The sequence below is a fragment of the Monodelphis domestica genome, chromosome 3 (assembly GCF_027887165.1).
Source record: "Monodelphis domestica isolate mMonDom1 chromosome 3, mMonDom1.pri, whole genome shotgun sequence".
NCBI lineage: Eukaryota > Metazoa > Chordata > Mammalia > Didelphimorphia > Didelphidae > Monodelphis > Monodelphis domestica.
The window spans coordinates 400,217,826-400,235,441 of NC_077229.1; the positions used below are offsets into that span (position 1 = coordinate 400,217,826).

The 17,616-nt window shown below is 39.0% G+C and overlaps 1 protein-coding gene across 2 annotated transcripts in view; it reads right to left on the bottom strand.

Annotated features, from left to right (window-relative positions):
* The window catches only part of AHRR (aryl hydrocarbon receptor repressor), a 284,514-nt gene that overhangs the window by 17,858 nt on the left and 249,040 nt on the right, over window positions 1-17,616 (bottom strand). For both annotated transcript variants that reach the window (XM_056824349.1, XM_056824350.1), the window contains exon 8: window positions 4,523-4,722. In XM_056824349.1, the coding sequence (XP_056680327.1) occupies window positions 4,523-4,722 (200 nt within the window). The remainder of the gene's footprint in view (window positions 1-4,522; window positions 4,723-17,616) is intronic.

Here is a 17,616-nt window from a genome sequence, read left to right on the forward strand (position 1 = left end):
CACATGCCTCCTCTCCACCAATCTACTTCACTCCCATCTGACATTCCCTTTCCCCAAACCAAAAGAATTTCCTCATGGCCATGGATTTCCTTTAGAACTAAACATAGGATTTCCTGGCTAAAATGGCCACAGAGTAGAACAAGAGTCTTCTCCTCACCACCAACAAAAATCAAAATCAGATAAGAGAAGGGGCTCTACTGTAGGATGCAGCCTTGTAGGCAGGGTTTTGGCATTTCTACGCTATAAGGGGGTCAAATTGCTCCTACTAAAGCATGAACTGATCACCCTTCCCCCACTCCACCTATAGCGCCAGAGTCAGAGCAAGAGCAGGGCAATGGAGCGCTGACTGAGGCCACCACAGACTTACCCCTGAGAGCAGCTAGACTTGGAACCCCAGGAGGTTGAGGAACACAGAGTTTAGGCACAGAGATAGGGCAGAGAGGGTTGCCCACAGCAGATGTGGAAGAGACTGAAAAATAGCCTCAGGGCAAAAACTACTCTGTAGCTTGATACACAGAGACCTGCCTATCCTCCTAACTCAGATTTCTGGGTGGGAAGGGAAGAAAAAACTAACACAGCCACACCAGCAACACCCAAGAACTACAACCTACAACTACCAAAAAAAAAAGAAAGAAAAAAAAACCTCTGACCCAGGATAACTTCTTTGGAGAAAAACAGCAGACTATAGAGGAGACAGTAGAGGATGATTTAAAAGCAAACAAATGCAAACTTTCCAAAAAAAGGAAATTGGTCACAAGCTTTCCAGGAATTCAAATTGCAGTTCAAAAACCAAATAAGAAAGATAGAAAAAACTTGGCAACAAAAGTGGGAAATAGTTCAAAAAGAAAAAAAAAAGTTTAAAAGACAGAATCTCCCACTTGGAATGAGAAGCCCAGAAAGCAAATGAAATGATAAGCAAATTGGAGACCAGAAGTGACCTGTTAGAAGCCATGAAAAGCAGGATAGACCAAACCAAAAAGGAAAATCAAAAGATCATATCTGAAAACTGATCTTTAAATACTAGAATTGGGCAAGTAGAAGCTAATGATCTCACAAGACAGCAAGAATTAATAAAGCAAAGTCAAAAGAACTAAACATAACTGGGACTAGAAGAAAGAGGTAGATTATGAAAGATTTCTTTCACTACTTCATTCCTAATATTTCTTCCTCCATGAATTCTTTATGGGTATCTGGCTACTTTGATGACTGGTAAGGAATCCAGGGAAGGCTTTGAGGAAATGAGAATGGATTGTGACTAGTTCTATTCACTTTAATAGAAAAATTCCTTCTAGGATCAGTGTGGGGTTGATGAGTCTGAGGATTCCAATCCTAGTGCTTCACCTCTATAACTGCACCCTCCACAGTCATGTCAAGCTTCAGAGTTAGCAGATAATCTAACTTTTGGACTCAGTTCCCCAAATTTATAAATCACCACAAAGTGAAAGTTCAGTCAAAATTGAAGTTGGATTTAGACTCTTTAGAAGGAAAGTTCAAGGACTGACCCACAAGGGCCTAAATCCTCTAATGAGCCCAGAGCCATAATTTTGGCAGGCAGGGAGTATTTGTTGTGAGTACCAGATTCCTCCAATGACATCCTAGGAAGGCTATTGCCATATTAAGCGGTTCTTCCACTAAGACCAGGAAGGGAATATTATGATTCTTTCAAGTACCTGGGTGGCACAGAAGGCAAATGGAAGGTTAGGTGAGGGGCAATGGATAGCATGCTGGATTTAGAGTCAGGAAGCCTCAAGTTCTAATCTTGCCTCAACACATTTATTAGCTATATGGTCCTGGGCAAGTCACTTCACTCTTGTCTCAGTTTCCTTATCTGAAAAATAAGAATCGTAATAATACCAACCTCATGAGATAATATATGTAAAGTACTTTCCTAGCTCTTTGGGATTTAAAACCCATGGGCTCCAGAGAAAGGTAGGTCATTCAGCTCTGAGTATTGTCCTGAATGTTCCTGAGTCCTGGTAGTTGGGCATCTCATTTTTAGGAAACTGGGACTGCTAATATACTTGGTTCCTGATCTTGGAATTTACTTTCATAAACCATGCTTTAAGCCACAACCAATTAAGTCATTATAGACATAGTCACTTGTAGCATTTCTAGACTGTATATGAACCCTGACTCCCCAAATCAGTAGATATTTGGAACTGAGGAAATTCAATAGGTTCTCTGCAGTATGCCTTTTCATACTTTGGTGCCTACTGTCCCCTTATTTGTAAAATTGCAGCAAATTGTGAGTAGCTTACAGGACTAAGAAAATGATAGCAAAATAGTTTGCTTGCAGTAAATAGTAGGATATGGCCTGGCTTCTAGACTATCTGGTTGGCCATCTCAATTCTATTATCCAGCTCATTGCCTTGTACATGGTGGATATTTAATAAATGATTCTGTTGAACTATAGAGAAAAATCAAGGAAGAGAAGTACATTGGCATGACTATCCACCTCCACAATTATATAGGTATTATTGGACTTATTTCCCCTGAAAACAATAATGAACCTTGTTAATTTAAGGCAAATGTGTACATTTTATATATAAGTCTGTAATGAACTTGGGATATAGGCAATATAAGGACAGATGAAACTCAGTACTAGTTACTTAAGACAAAACGTGAAAGGTAAATGTGAGCAACAATAGAAGGGATTGAATGTTAAAGACTCAAAAAAGGAGGGGTTCAGTTTGCAAGCTTCAGTGTTGGAAACCTGAACAGATCATTCTGAAGGATGAAGGCCACATTAGTGTTTAGGGTGTTGGAGATGCCTAAAAGTACATTTTGGTCTTCCAGAGTTAAGACCTGGAGAAAACAGCCAGAAAAGAGAATGTTTCCCTCAGAATTAGAAAATAAATAGGAAGAAAAATAAGATAGTGGGTCAGATGAGAAGAAAACCTCAGTCAAAAAGGGGTCTGCTCTTCCAATTGTACTGTACAGTTATGATTTTCTGTCATAGAAAACATGTGTACCCCACTATTTTTCCTTGACATAATAGCATGTGTTTTTTAAAAGAGAACACTGGTGGAGGGATACTAGCAGTAGAGAGAAGTACAAAGAATGAAGAAGGCCATTCTGCTTAGAAGTGGGAAATAACTAGATAAATCTAACCAAACCCAGTATCTTTTACATTTGTCTTATCTGACTCTTCTTGACCCCATTTGGGGTTTTTTGGGCAAAGATACTGGAGTGGTTGGCCATTTCCCTTTCCAGCTCATTTTATAGATGGGGAAACTGAGGCAAACAGGGTGAAGTGACTCATCTAGGGTCACACAGCTGGTATGTGTCTGAGGTCGATTTGAACTCAGGAATATGAGTCTTCCTGATTCCAGGCCAGGTGCTCTATCCACTGTGCCACCTAGCTATCTTATACATATCAAACGATTAATAAAGTTCCAATTGGGCAATGCTTCTGTTTCAGGCTTTGCAAAAAAAAAAAAGCATAAAATCAGTAATTATTATCTGTTATTTGTTTTTTGTTAATAGTGGAACCCTACAGCACTTTGTATTACAGAAAATAAGGATCTTGTATTGTAAGACTGTCCTTGGTCCAGTGTCCTTTGTCTCTCCAGAATTGCTGACCAAATAAGAATTTAAGAGTTTCCTTAATCCCCTTGTGACCTCAAAACTTTTGACCAGCTCTCCCCCCCCGGATGTTGACTATGGTGCCATTTAAGTTAAATATTAGAACAGAGGCGTTCTACATTAAGCCCAGAGTATCTCCTGAGAACTGCTGTAAGGAGATTAAAATGTAATTGGGAAATATTTAGCAAAATCCTTACAGGTTCAATAAAACATAGAGGGCAGCCTGCAGTGATCCTTATATACAAATTCCTGCCCCCATTTCTAAGTTTGACATCAACTGTAATAGAAGGCCATAACTGAGAACTATTTCTGTCATTTTCATTGCTGCAGAATTTCATTTTTTTTTAAATGAATTGAGCATTTCTTTAGGCAGTGTTCTATGAAAAGCAGGGGAAACTGTTGGCCGCAGACTTTCCATGAGCAAAACAGCTTATTAAATAATACAATCTCTAACAGTCTTGAACCAAACATGGAGTGAATGTTTTCTTCCTCCCAACTTACTTAATTATCTCACAAGTACTCAAATTTATCTTTTTGACTTCCTGTTGAAAATGAGAAAGGGATATACCCCAAATCTTTAGAACGACTGACAAAATATGTTATTAGGTCAAAATATTTCTTTGTAGGACCATAAGAAATGCATTCTTCCACATTTTTCAGGGCTTAATCACCATTTACTGTTATTGATCATAATGAAGAATAAATGGGGGATAGGGGTGCTAGGTGGCTCAGAGAATTGAGAGCCAGACTAGACCGGGAGCTGGGAGATCCCAGGTTGAAATCTGTCTTCAGATATTTTCTAGGGGTGTGACCTTGGGCAAGTCCCTTAACCTCAATTGCCTAGTCTTTCCTGCTTTTTCGCCCTGGAACTGAAACTTGGTACTGATTCTAAGATGAAAGGTACAGGTTTCAAAAAGGAGAATAAGTTGGCATTTACTTGGCATCCGTGGAGGCTGCCACATCAGCTTTCTGCTTGGCTCTCAGAAGCACATTTTTCATTTTCATTTCTGTCACAGAAGGGAGAAGAATTGGTACCACCACACAAAACAACGAAAGCTGAGGAGGCAGGAGTGTTCCTGATGGCGTCTTTTTCTTTTGTCCAAACAGAAACTTGAGTTTTCCTTGAAATTGCATTGTCTAGTACAAAAGAAATAAAGAAACTGTCAGGCAACATTCAATATAGAGATTGCTACAACACTGAGTCACAGAACACACTTGTTTGAGATTAAGTAACTGGTTAAATAGTTATCTTTAAACAGAGAATGGAAAAGAAGCTCATTGAATTAACTTTGTTTCCCTTTAGAGATCCACAGGAAATGCTAGTGGCAATATGTTCAGCCAATATGCTCAAACTCCGTTCATTCAGGATTGTTTTGCCAGGGATATGTAGTTTCTGTAATACATACTGGACGGTTTCACAGACTTCTCTATAGATGTCCTTAATGCTTTCAGCTCACAGAGACGCGCATCTGCACCTCCCTGCTCTTTAGGTTATGACTTGAGATGAGGACTAACTTCTCCATAGTGTGTAGGATAATAGGCACAGAACTGGAAAAGGCCATTAAATTCAAGCCCCTCATTTTACAGATCAGGAACCTGAGGCAGAAAAGTTCAGTCAAAAAAAGTATTTTTAGTAAGTGCAACCTATGTGCCATGCATGTACTGCATTAAGTGCCAGAGGATATGAAGAAAAGGCAAAAGACCATCTCTGCTCTCAAAGAGGTTCATAATCTAATGAGAGAAATAATACACAAACCACAGTCTACACATAAGATATATGTATGTGTCTGTATGTGTATAAAGATATACATATACCATATATTGTATGTATATACATACATATATATCTTGCATGTGCATAAATATTTAATTTTTGTTAACATGTATGTAGGAATATATAGGAATTAAATGACTTGCCCAAGGTCACATAGCTAATAAGTATCCGAGGGGAGATTTGAACTTGGGTCTTCTTAACTCCAAGTCTAGTGTCCTGTCCATTATGCAATACTGCCTCTTTATGGAGCCAGAGATCTGAGCTTGAATTCCTAATCGGGGATTTTCAATTTTGTATCCCCAGCATTTAGCACAGGACTTTGAATACAGTAAGTGCTTCCTAAATATTTGCGGAATCAACATAACTCTTTACAAATGGCAGCAATTCAAATATCTCTTACTAGTAAAAAGATTTTTTTAACCCTTACCTTCTGTCTTGGCATTAATACTAAGGCTCAATTCCAAGGCAGAAGAGTGGTAAGGACTAGGCAATTAGGGTTAAGTGACTTGCCTGGGGTTACACAGGTAAGAAGTACCTGAGTCCAGATTTGAACCCAGATGCTCCCAACCCCAGACCTGGCACTCTATCCACCTACCTGCCCCCTCCTATGAGCTATTAACTGTTAAAGAATATGAATACAAGATCATCACTTTTGACAATTGGTGAAACTAGACTCTTAGCATGCCAAGCACCAACAGATGAAATGTAATGAAAGAAATGAAAAAAAAAGTGAGCAAACATTTTTGATTTATCTCTCATATCCTCCCTTATCAAAACTAAATGAGTTCATTTTTTCTTGAGTTACTTGTGGGTAGCATTGAGGCAAGAGGCGAAAGAAGAGAAGCCAGGATTGGAAGAGCTAAAAAATCAGCATAAAGAATACACTCCCAAATGAGTGAGATGTAGGCAAGATCTAGAAGCTCCAGATGGAGCCAAAGAGCAGGAACCAGGTAAGCAAGCATCTAGTTATCAAAGGTGAAGGCTAGACAGCAGGTAAAGTCAGAGTCAGGACACATCAACCATCAACAGTCAAAGGGAGCATCTGGTTCAGCCCTAGCCAGATGAGCAAGGCTCAGGAGGTCACAAAGCCTGTATGGCAGAATGAGGCAGGTGGTCCAAGATCCAAGTAATGAACAGGAGCCTGGACACGTGAAGTAGCCAAAGTGATGGGGGAAAGGAAGCAGGAGAACATAAGCCAGTTATCTGAGGCAAGAAGAGGCATCACATGAACGAGATAAAGTAAGACAATGGAGTCAGCTTCAAGCACAACTTAAATGGCTCTGGTTGAAATGGGCATCACAGTGTGGAGAGTGTGGAGCCTGTAGAGGAGGGAAGTGTATACTTGCTGATATCTGGCATATATGGCCTAAGGGTGCAAGGTGTAATAACTTATGGCCTATAGTTGAGCCATAATTGGGATGGAGCTTAAAGTTGTGGATGGAATTTTTTTCCGAGTGCCATTACCCTGAATTCTTTTTTTTTTTAATCCTTATATTCCATCTTAGAATCAATACTAAGTATTGGTACCAAAGCAGATGAGTGGCAAGGGCTAGGCATTAGGGTCAAGAGACTTGTCCAGGGTCACACAACTACAATCTAATTGTTGATTTAAGCACAAGTGTTGATCAAACAAATGGAAGTACTTTCAGACCAAATTGGAAATTGCTACCTTTTCAGTAAGAAATATCTCATTTTTTCCCCTTGAATAACAGGCATATGAGAAAGGTATTAGCTGAGTGAACCTGGAATTCAAAGGAGACCAAATTTGTTAACTTGGCATTCAAGGCCTTCTACAACCTGCCTCCAATTTACTTTTCTAGCTTTATTTTTCCATGCCAACCCTTCATTTGTCCTTGATTCCAGCCATACTAAGTGTATCTCCCTTTCACCATAAGCATCCTTTAAGATCCTACCTTTGCCCTTTGGGGTGTGCCTATGCCTGGACCTGTGTAGGAGGGGAAAGTCCTCCGTCTCCCTATTTTTACCTAGCTTCCACAGTACACTTCAGAGGCTTTACTTGGGAGCACTCTCTTCCTCTCTTGAAAGTTGCACTTTGTACATCTGCAGTTTCATTTTATATCACATGCTTTATTGCCCTATTTAGATAAAAAACTTACTGAGGACAATGACTGTTTCATTCATTTTTGTATCCCCAATCCATAGTATAGTGCCTTCCACATAGAAGGGTCTTCAGTAAATGTCTGTGGACTGGCCTGGGCCAATTAACTACTGGAGTCCAGTCAATTTCAATTACAACCAATGAACAAAAATAGAAAGATCTCCACCTTTTATGTTGCTTTAGCTTTAACCAATTCTGACACGATAGTTATGCTTCTGATGTTACCAAGTCATTTATTCATAAACATTAAACTTAGAAACTAGAGGGAGTTGAAGGGGACCTTGGAGATCATTTAGTCCCACTTCCTAATTTTCCAGATAAAGAAACTGAGTGTAGATGAGGTAAAGTGACTTGCCCAAGGTCATACAGCTAGATAAGTAGCAAATTGAGAATGGGATCCAGTCATGTTTCTTCCTTTACACCATGATGTCATGCCACCAGATTTCATTTACCTAGAGTGCTTAATGCATCAGTTGAAAAACCTTTGAGTGTTCCTAGCAGCTTGTAATTAGAGAATAAATATAAAAAGAACACAACTCAAAAACCTGATAGTCAGTGCCTTCTCTGAAAAGAGGCTCCTTGGCTTCAAAAGGAGCCCTGGCACGTCTAGTGATGACACTATAGGGAACACAACTAGAGAAGGGTTGCTCCTGCCTCTCAGCTGTAGCCCTAAGACTTTCACCTCTTTCACTTCATGAACTTCTGTCCAGCTGTGTCTTCTCAGGGTTGAGGGGAAAGAAAGCCCTGGAGATGGCAAGACAGCTAGTCAAAGGATGGTAGAAATCAGGGGGAAAGGGTGAGGAGGTAGGGATGATACTTCATGGTCAGAGTATTGATGGTGAACCTATGGCACACAGAGTGCTCTCTGTGGGCATACAGCTACCCTTCCCCTCCCTGCCCTGTCAGAGTTTGTTACTAGAAAGGCAGAGGGACTTGGGAGAGCTGCTCCCCTTCTCTTCTCCACTGTTCCTGATGACATTTTTTTCACATCACCCGCCCCTCTGCACAGCAACCCAATGGGAGAGCTTCCTCCCTCCCCTGTGTGGGGTAAGGGTGGGGGCAAGGCTCACCCAGAACTCCATGGCGGGGACGGCCACAGCACTCATTTGAGGGGGAGGGATGGCACTCTGTTTCTAAAAGGTTCATTATCACTGACATAGAGACTGGGCTTCTCCATGGAGGTGGAAAGACTTCTCAAAAATATTGGTCATTTCTCTCCAGCTCCACTGAGTACTAAGCAAGATGAAATCGCCTTACATTTTAACAAGGGAAGTGAATTAGACAGGACCAAGAATATCCTATCTAGAAAGTTATGAAATGTTTAGTCCTGAACAGGGCAGTTTCTTCAGGAAGGCTATGGATAGAGGTCTGGAATCAGGAAGATCCTGCGTCCTTCAGACCAATTTAGCTCTGTGACTGCTGGCAAGCCACTTAACCTGTTTGCCTGTTTCTTCCCCTGTAAAATGAGGATCATAATAGCTACTACCTCTCAGAGTTGAGATATTTGTAAAGTGTTCAGCACAGTGTCAGACACATAGTAGGTGCTTAATAAATGATCCTTTCCCTTTTCTCCTATAAGTCTTTACAGTTTGAGTTGCTATCTATGTGTCTAGGCTAGCTGAGGTATAGTCCTGCCTGAAGGCAGAAGAATGACAAGACTTCTTAAGATTCCTTTTAATGTTTTACATGGAACTAGAAATCCACATATACTGTAGGTGTATATATACTGCATATTTGGACATCACAAAAATGACACAAGGAAAATCATTCACAGTAAATAATTGAAAATTCAAGTTAAGCAACAGTACATTTTGCTGTACTCCTACCCCCACAACCATGTCAGGAGGACGATGAGGAATACATGATAGGTTTAGCCCCCTTTAAGAGGTTAACATGTGAAATTACTTTTCTTTAATATGAATGACTGGGGTCGTACATTGCATTCTGATCAGCTGGCTCTTGTGACTCTCTTTAACTGGCTTTTGGTGAAGGAGGGGAGAGACTGATTCACATTAATAAAAGAGAGTCTGGTGCACCCATTCTTAGTACTTGCTAGCTGGCTGTAACACCTATAAAACTGGCTTGTGAGTACTCATTCTCATGATAATGAAATAAAAGACCCCTTGCCATATTAATGCTGAATTCAAGATTCTTTTGAGTAGATGGTTGCTCCTCTTAGTTCTTAACCTTGGGTCTATGAATTAAATTTTTTTAAAAAATTTTATAAGAAACTGTTTGCTTCATAATTGATAGATCCTGGGGACAAAGCACCCTCTTCTCCCCCTTCCCCTAGCACCTTGCCGAGCTTGAGACAGAAACTGCCCCAACAGTAAAACCTGGCAGAACCTCAGGATTTCCTTGTCAGGCCCAGACAAATGACCTCCTGCATCACTGACCATCAAGCTTGAGAACTTCCCATACCATCAGGGCCTTCCAATGAGCTTCACCCAAGAGCCCCAACTTTGCCCAATAGAGGCAACACAGATCACCTCATCCCAGACCACTACCCTATAAAAGATTGCCCCCTTCTCTACCCAGGTGGAGACCCCTAGCCAACCTAGGTTGTGGGCTGCCCCCTTGCTCTTCCTTCCTAATCAATTTCTGTGTCTCATCTGCCTTGGGTCAAACCTCATCAGCTGGGCCGTATATTTTCTGCATGGAAAAGGGAGTCCATAACATAAAAAAAGGCTAAGAATACCAAGATTCAGGGAATCAAGTAAGGTTTTCTATAGGGGCATCCAAAAGAAATATTGAAGAAATCTAAGGATTCTAAGTGGCAGAAATAAAGAGGATATGAATTTTAGATGCATCAGAAAGTCTGTACCTAAAAAGAGACAATGACTAAATAGCTTAGCTATTATTTTCACAGTGAATTTGAAGATGGTTCATAAAACCACTCAACTATTCAAGCATTTTCAACCATCAACTATCAACTGCATCTACTAGGGATTAGTTTTGTTCCACTTGCCCAAAGAGAATGGAACCAGGACCAGAGAGAAACTACAGTGAGCTAGATTGTAGAGTCAACATAAGGAAAAACTTCTTGTAATCAGAGCCAACCAAAAAGGAATGGAAGTTAGTGAGTTGTCCCCTCCCAAGAGGTCTGCAGGTGAAGGCTGGATGACCATATCTTGGTTGAGCATGCTTTAGAGTGAATTCCTATTCAGGTACAGGTAGAATTAGATGACCACAAGGATACCTTCCAACTTTAACGTTCTGTAACTTTACCTTCATTTTCATTATCCATAAACTGAAGAATTAGAATTAGATAATCTCTGTGGTCCCCTTCATTTCATCAATCTAATTATTGACAATCTTCCAGACATCATGTCTGGAATAGTGGAATGCACACATCAGCATGGAGTGAATGTTTAATTCCCACCTTTAGAATATAAGTTTCTTGAAGCCAGAAACTGATTCTTAACTTCATCTTAGCAATTTTAGCATTTCAGATTAAGTACTTAGTAAATGCTTATGGAATTTACTTGCTAATAGCCAAATTAATAGCTAACATTTTTATAGCACTTACTATGTGCCAGGCACCATGTTAGGAGTTTTACAACTATTACCTCATTGGATCCTCACAACAACCTTGGGAGGTTCTATTATTATTCCCATTTTACAGATGAGAAAATTCAGACAAATAGCAGTTAAGTGATTTTTCCAGGGTCACAGATCAAGGAAGTGCTTGAGGCCAGATTCAAACTCAGGTTTTCCTGACTCCAGAACCATGATAACTGCCACCTGGCCAAATTGAAATGGAGTAAATACAAAGGATAAGAAATAAATATAAAAAATAAAAAATAGTCTCCTCACTCCAGGAGGGTGCTATCAGGTAGGGAGAAAATACACACATGTCTCTAACGGGGGATAGCTCTATTTTATGGATTCCTTCCTTCCTCTCAGTTATGAAAAACTTCCAAACTCTGTCCTCAATTATGCTATTTTCTATACTAACTTACTACCCTCAGAAAAATCAACCATGACCAAAGCCTCAATTATCACCTCCACTCAAGTGACATATATGTCCACTTCCCTAGTCTTATGCTTCAGTTCTGTATTTCCAACTGTCCTTAAGTTGTCCCATTATTTCCTTAAAATCAATCTGTCCCACACCAAGCTCATCATTTTCTCATTTTTTCCCCAAAACCAAATTAGTGTATCTTCTCAATTATCCCATTTAAGTCAGGGTACTATCATTGTCCAGTCTCTTAAGTTAGAAATTTGCAATCATTCACTAAATATTGTCAATTCTTTTGACCTTTGTCTGCTATATTTATTCTGTTGTTCCTACTGTACCTATCTTCAAAATATTTCTTGAACTTATCATTTCTTCTCTATTTTAACTCTCATGATTCCTGTCCAGATTTTCATCATCTCATTCTGGGATTATTTCAACAGTTTCCTGGCTAGTAGTCCCCAAATCCAACTCTAATTCATCCTGCATACTACTGATATGTATATACACATATACACATAAATACATATGTATGTGTGTGCATATATGTATGTATATATGTCTATTTTAGGTCTGGAGTAATGATTTTATTTGTATAGGGAACCACCCCCTCCATCCTTTCTTAGCAACAGGTATTAAGCTCTTAGTAAGTGCCTAATACTAAGCTCTGAGAAAACCAAGAAACACAAAAACAGTTTTTGTATTCTAAAAAGAGTGACAAATTATTGTGACCAAGAAATAATGTTCTAAATTGACTAAATAAACTAATTCAAATGAGAAAAAAAAAGAGTGACAAGACTCAAAAGGCAACTCTATATATATAAGACACATATGGGAGAATGTCTCAGAGGGAAGGCACTCATAGTAAGAAGAACCAGGAAAGCCTCTTCCAAAATGGGGGATTTCAGCTGATCCTTGAAGGAGGGAGAGGTGAAGAAGGAGAGCATTTCAGGAAGAGTGGACAAAGTTGGGAGATGGAATGAATGTGTGAAGAAAAAGAAGGCCAATGTTATTGGTTTATAGAGGACACGAGGACAGACAAATGTAAAAGGATTAAAAAAGGTAAAAGGAGCCAGACTGTGAAAAGCTTTAAAAGACACACTGAGAATCCTTGAGATAAAAAGGGAGACCCTGGAATGTATTTAGTTTTGAGATCCATCCAGCGGTCTCTCTGAGGGTCCAAGCTTATTCTGTCCAAGTGTGATGATTCCAGTCGAATAATGGAGTGAGATGCACTAAATGTTCAGTTCCACATGCATAGGCATCACAAGTGATCTGCCATGGCATAGAGGTTTGTTTATTATATAGCCTTAGTGAATACATACTTCTTTGGCACACAATCATTTTCTACATATATGTTTCCATAGAACCTAATGACAGGCACATAGCCTAAGGAGATAGTCAATGAAACATTGTTGCTACAGATGCATGGCATAAACAGGGTGATCTAGAGGTTAGTTCTTCCTGACCTAGGAGTTGACCAGTTAGGAGGATCATTGTTACTTTTGGTCAGCTTTCATAATCAATCACAAATATTTAGGAGATGGGTAACAAAACATTTTGTAAATGGTTAGAGGGCATTTTAATGACAGGCCAGATTTGGGGTTTTCCTCAATTTCCAGGCCACATTTTTCTTGTGTTTCACTTGGATATTTGGAGATGTTGCTCTGGCTATTGTAGCATAACAAACCAGTGAAGTGTGTCCTGTTGACCTGGGCTTAAAAAGTGATTGATGTTCTTGGCTTGCCTGGCTTGTAATGGAAGTGAATGTAACTCTGTGGAGAGGGAAAGGAGGTGGGGTAATGGGTATTGATCTTCAGGGTTTAATTCTGTGAATGTAATCTTTTAGGGTAATAACCTGGGGGATTAAGGTGGGATATATATTTATTCTATAAGTCTTTGCCCTTATATAATTTATTTTATATTGGAGAGAAAACAATAGTCATCCATTAGTGAGGGAAGTTAAAGAAAGAGAAGTCACAGAAGGGGATCAGTGGGAGCCTCATTTTCTGGGGGCTACAAGGCAGCCCCTATTTCCCCAGACTGTGACTCTGTCAGACAGCAGAGGTGATGGCTTCCCACAATTTAGTACTCGTGGGGGTGACATAGTTGGATTCTGTTTTTGGACAATCACTCTAGCACCCGAGGAAAGGATACACTAGAGTGCAGAGAGATTTGAGGCAGGAAGACCATGCAGAAGACTATTTGAGTAGTCTAGATGAGATGATACGGTCCTGTATTGGGGGTAATAACCATGTTGAGTAAAGAGAAGGGGACAAGAGATATTGTGAAGTTAGAAGCAAGAAGAGTTCATAACAGTTTGGATGTATGGGATGAGCAGAAATAAGCAGTTGAGGATGATACTGACAGTTGTGCATCTAGGTGATGAGGAGGATGAAGTGCCCTCAATGGTAACATGGATGCTGGAAAGAAAAGAAGGCTTGGGAGAAAAGGTAATGAGTTCTATTTTGGATATGAGATGTCTATAAAACATATGGTTCAAGATACCCATTAGGTAGCTGGTGATCTGAGGCAAAAGATCAGGAATTGTAGCACTAATTCATCTGTAATTATTGAGTTAGATAGGTGCCAGGGGTGCTGAGAAGAAAAGTTCAAAGGGTCATAGGATGATGAATTTCCATAGTCATGGAATCAATCTGTATGTGTCAGAGATAGGACTTCAACCGATGTCTTCTTTATTTCAAGGTTAGCTCTTTATATTCATCTACAGCTAAATTAATCTTTCTAAATTACTAGTTTCAACCCGGTAAAATAATGAAAGCTATGATGGTTCCTTATTTTCTATTTTCCAATTGAAGTCCAAATTCAATTTGAGTATTAAAGGCTTTCTATAATCTAGTCCCATCTTCTTTATCCAAATTTACTTCTTATTACTTTTCAAAATGGAGTCTCTAGAACTTATCACTGTCTCCAAACATGCTATACTGGTCACTACTATTGTTTCTGTTGTCACAACCATCTGAAAAGACCTCCCTTTTTCCCTCTCCTAATCTAAAGTTTACTTCAAGCCTCAGATAAAATCTCACCTGCTCTATGAAAATGTACTCTCCGAACATGCCAGCTGGAGCTGATATTCTTTTTCTCTGAACTCCTACAGTACTTAGAATCATAGACTTAGAGCTTGAAAGATCCCCAGAGGACATCTAGTCCAACCCCATTACTTTATAGATGAGAAATTGAGGCCTAGGGAGGTGAAAGAAGGGCTTTTTCCAAGGTCATGTAAGTGATAAATGACAGATTCAAACCTAGGTCTTCAGACTTTGAACCTGGTTCTCTTTTTACTGAATCACTAGGCAGAGCTATATAGTATAGGGCTTTATGCTTCTCTAATCGTTTTCTGTGGTCCATGTTTGTTCTACCCAGCTACACTGTAAACTTCTTAAGGTTAGGAATAATAGCTTATATTTCTTACATATCCCTCCAGGGCCTCTAGTTACAGAAGAGAATTCAATAAACTTAGTCAGTGGATTGTTCCAACATGAAAGTCTTGTTGCAGGTTAACTAGTCATGTTCAAAAGGGAACTTGTCTTGCTTTAAACACATTCTGAACTTTCCTGCTTCCATGCTTTCTTGGAATTTTTCTTCCTAACTGGATTACTTTTTCTCCATCTCCTTCACAAATCAATCCTTTATTACTCCAAAGCACACTGATCTCTCTCTCCTCTGTACTCATAGAACAGACTATCTATGCCACTCATTTGGTACTTAATTAACAATCCAAGACAGCATATGGTCTTTTGCTGTGTATAGGTTTTGTCACCGCAATTAAATTCTAAACCAGATTTGGCCATCTGGACAAATCCAACCCACAGAATGGATGCCCACTGCCCATACTTGTACAGTCCCAGAATTTTTAAATAAAATATTCCTATATTTAAAATATAAAAATCATTCTTTGACTGAAAGTGATATATATATACACACACATATAAAGATAAAGATAAAAGCAAGTAGTGGGCCAGATTTGGTCCCTGGGTCATAATTTGCTGGCTCTTGTGAACTGTTGGAAGAAAGAAACTATATTTTAGACTTCTCTATATTCCCCATGATACCATAAAATGAGTAAGTGTTCTGTAAATATTTGTGACCTGAGAAGTACTAGGATTTATCTGATTTTAATTTCCAAATGGTATAAATTTTTCATGTGGCATCGTTAACTAGAGAATTTAAAAAAATAATTTTTAAACCATTTATGTGATGGTAATTAAGATCCTACAGATGAGACAGCCTTAAATAATAAGATAACTAGCAATCTATATGTCATGAAGATGTGTCTTTCTGCTCAAACTTTTCCTATTCCTGGAATCCTCCCCTCCTCCATGTTGTAGTGCTAATGTAAAGGATTCACTGTCTCTTTGTTTCTTTTTCTCTTTCTGTCTCCCCTGCACTACAAAAAGGAAAAATAACTTACCAATAATTGGATGCCATTGTCATCCTCTTCCCTCTGACCAATAGTGTTATGTTTCCACCTACCAGGAAGCATGAAGGCAAAAAAGACTGTCAATCACCTGCTGGTAGGAAGAGCTCAACCTCCTTCCACCTTGGTTTAGAAGTTTGACCTATTTACATTCTAGTGCTGGGGCTCAAACTGAAAGCAGGGAGAGAAAGGTTGATGCAGGATGGATGAACAAAGAGAACCGTACCATGTTTATTTTACTAATTTCAGTAATTCTAATTATCATTTTAGTCTGTCTCTGCCCCCATGTTGCAAAGGAAAACATTCTGACCAAGAGTGAGATAATCATTGGTAATAGCAATGGGAATATGTTAAATAATTAATATCTTTAGTGTGATTCACATGATGTAATAGCTCAAGCTAGATCCATATGATAGAGAGAAAATAATACCTCTAATCTATGATGAATAAAATCTAAAAAGATGCACTAATTAGAAACAAAGTACTCTACCCAGAACCAATCTAGTCCCATATGCTATTTTTTAAATCAAAGTAGCAGATTAATTTCCCCTTATAGTGAAAAGAAGAATGCAGCTTTTTCTATTCAACTTCCCCAAAGAAATAGGTAAAAAAAAAAAGCCTGCTTTGGCATACTTCAATAAAGGGACAAGCCACATGACTGCTTTAGCGTCCGAGAGCAAACATTAGTGGTAAGTAAGAATTCTCAACCCTCTGAATCCCTGGCGTATTATGTTGCACCATGAGTCATGATTACAGTGGACTACATCTTTAAGGACTTTATTTTTAAGCCAACTCTGAGAGAAAGCAAGAAAGATCAGTTTATGTGGATAAAAATGGAATATGGTACTAATCAAAAGGATGCTCTCCAGATATTGGCAGCTGTTTCATTTGTTTCTACCAAGAAAGTATAGATGAGGAGCAGAGATGAAAGTCTGAGCTCTTCTCCAGCTACTGTTATTCTTTAGTGGCTAGACCCCAAAGGCAACAGAAGATTAGAGATGCTAAAATGGAACAATGGAAAGTGTGATGGATTTGGTATTGGAGGACTTGGGTTCAAATCTTGCCTTTGGCACTTACTGTGTGACCTTGATCAGGTCATTTTAAATTTCTGGGCTTCAGTTTCATCATTTAACAAATAAGAAAGTAGAACTAGATCATTTCTGAGGTCCCTTCTACTTTAAATCTATGATCCTAGATTCCTTCCTAAAGCAGGGAAACTGTCTTAGCAAAAACACTCTCAATCAACAAATAGATTCCACTTTGCAAAGAGTCACAAACATACAGATCCTATCACACCTCTTCTGCCAACAGCAACCAAAAGGAAATTTGAAAAAAATGAGATAAATTTTCAGATGACGTTGTCTTCAGAAGTCATAAGAGATCATTTTCTCTCAGAATCTTAAACTTCATCTCACTCATTCTCATTCTGCCTCTTTCTGATATTCCTTTCTCTTCCTGAAGAAAATTTCAGTCTTCCAAGAATTTTACCATAAATTGAAACCAAAAGCCTTTTGAAATGTAGGTTAACAAGTCATTCTTTTCAGCCTCTATATTACAAACTCAAGCTCCCACACCCATCTCCTCTTTCTATGATTTGTTTTATAAAGCCCTGCATGCATATGTATCTGAAAACCTCATCTGTAAATCTCAGCTTTACTCTTACTCTAATATCTGGCAATCTTAGGCATTTTATGGAGATGGACTTTTTGGCTACCAAGTTTATTTTTAAGCCATCCCCCTTT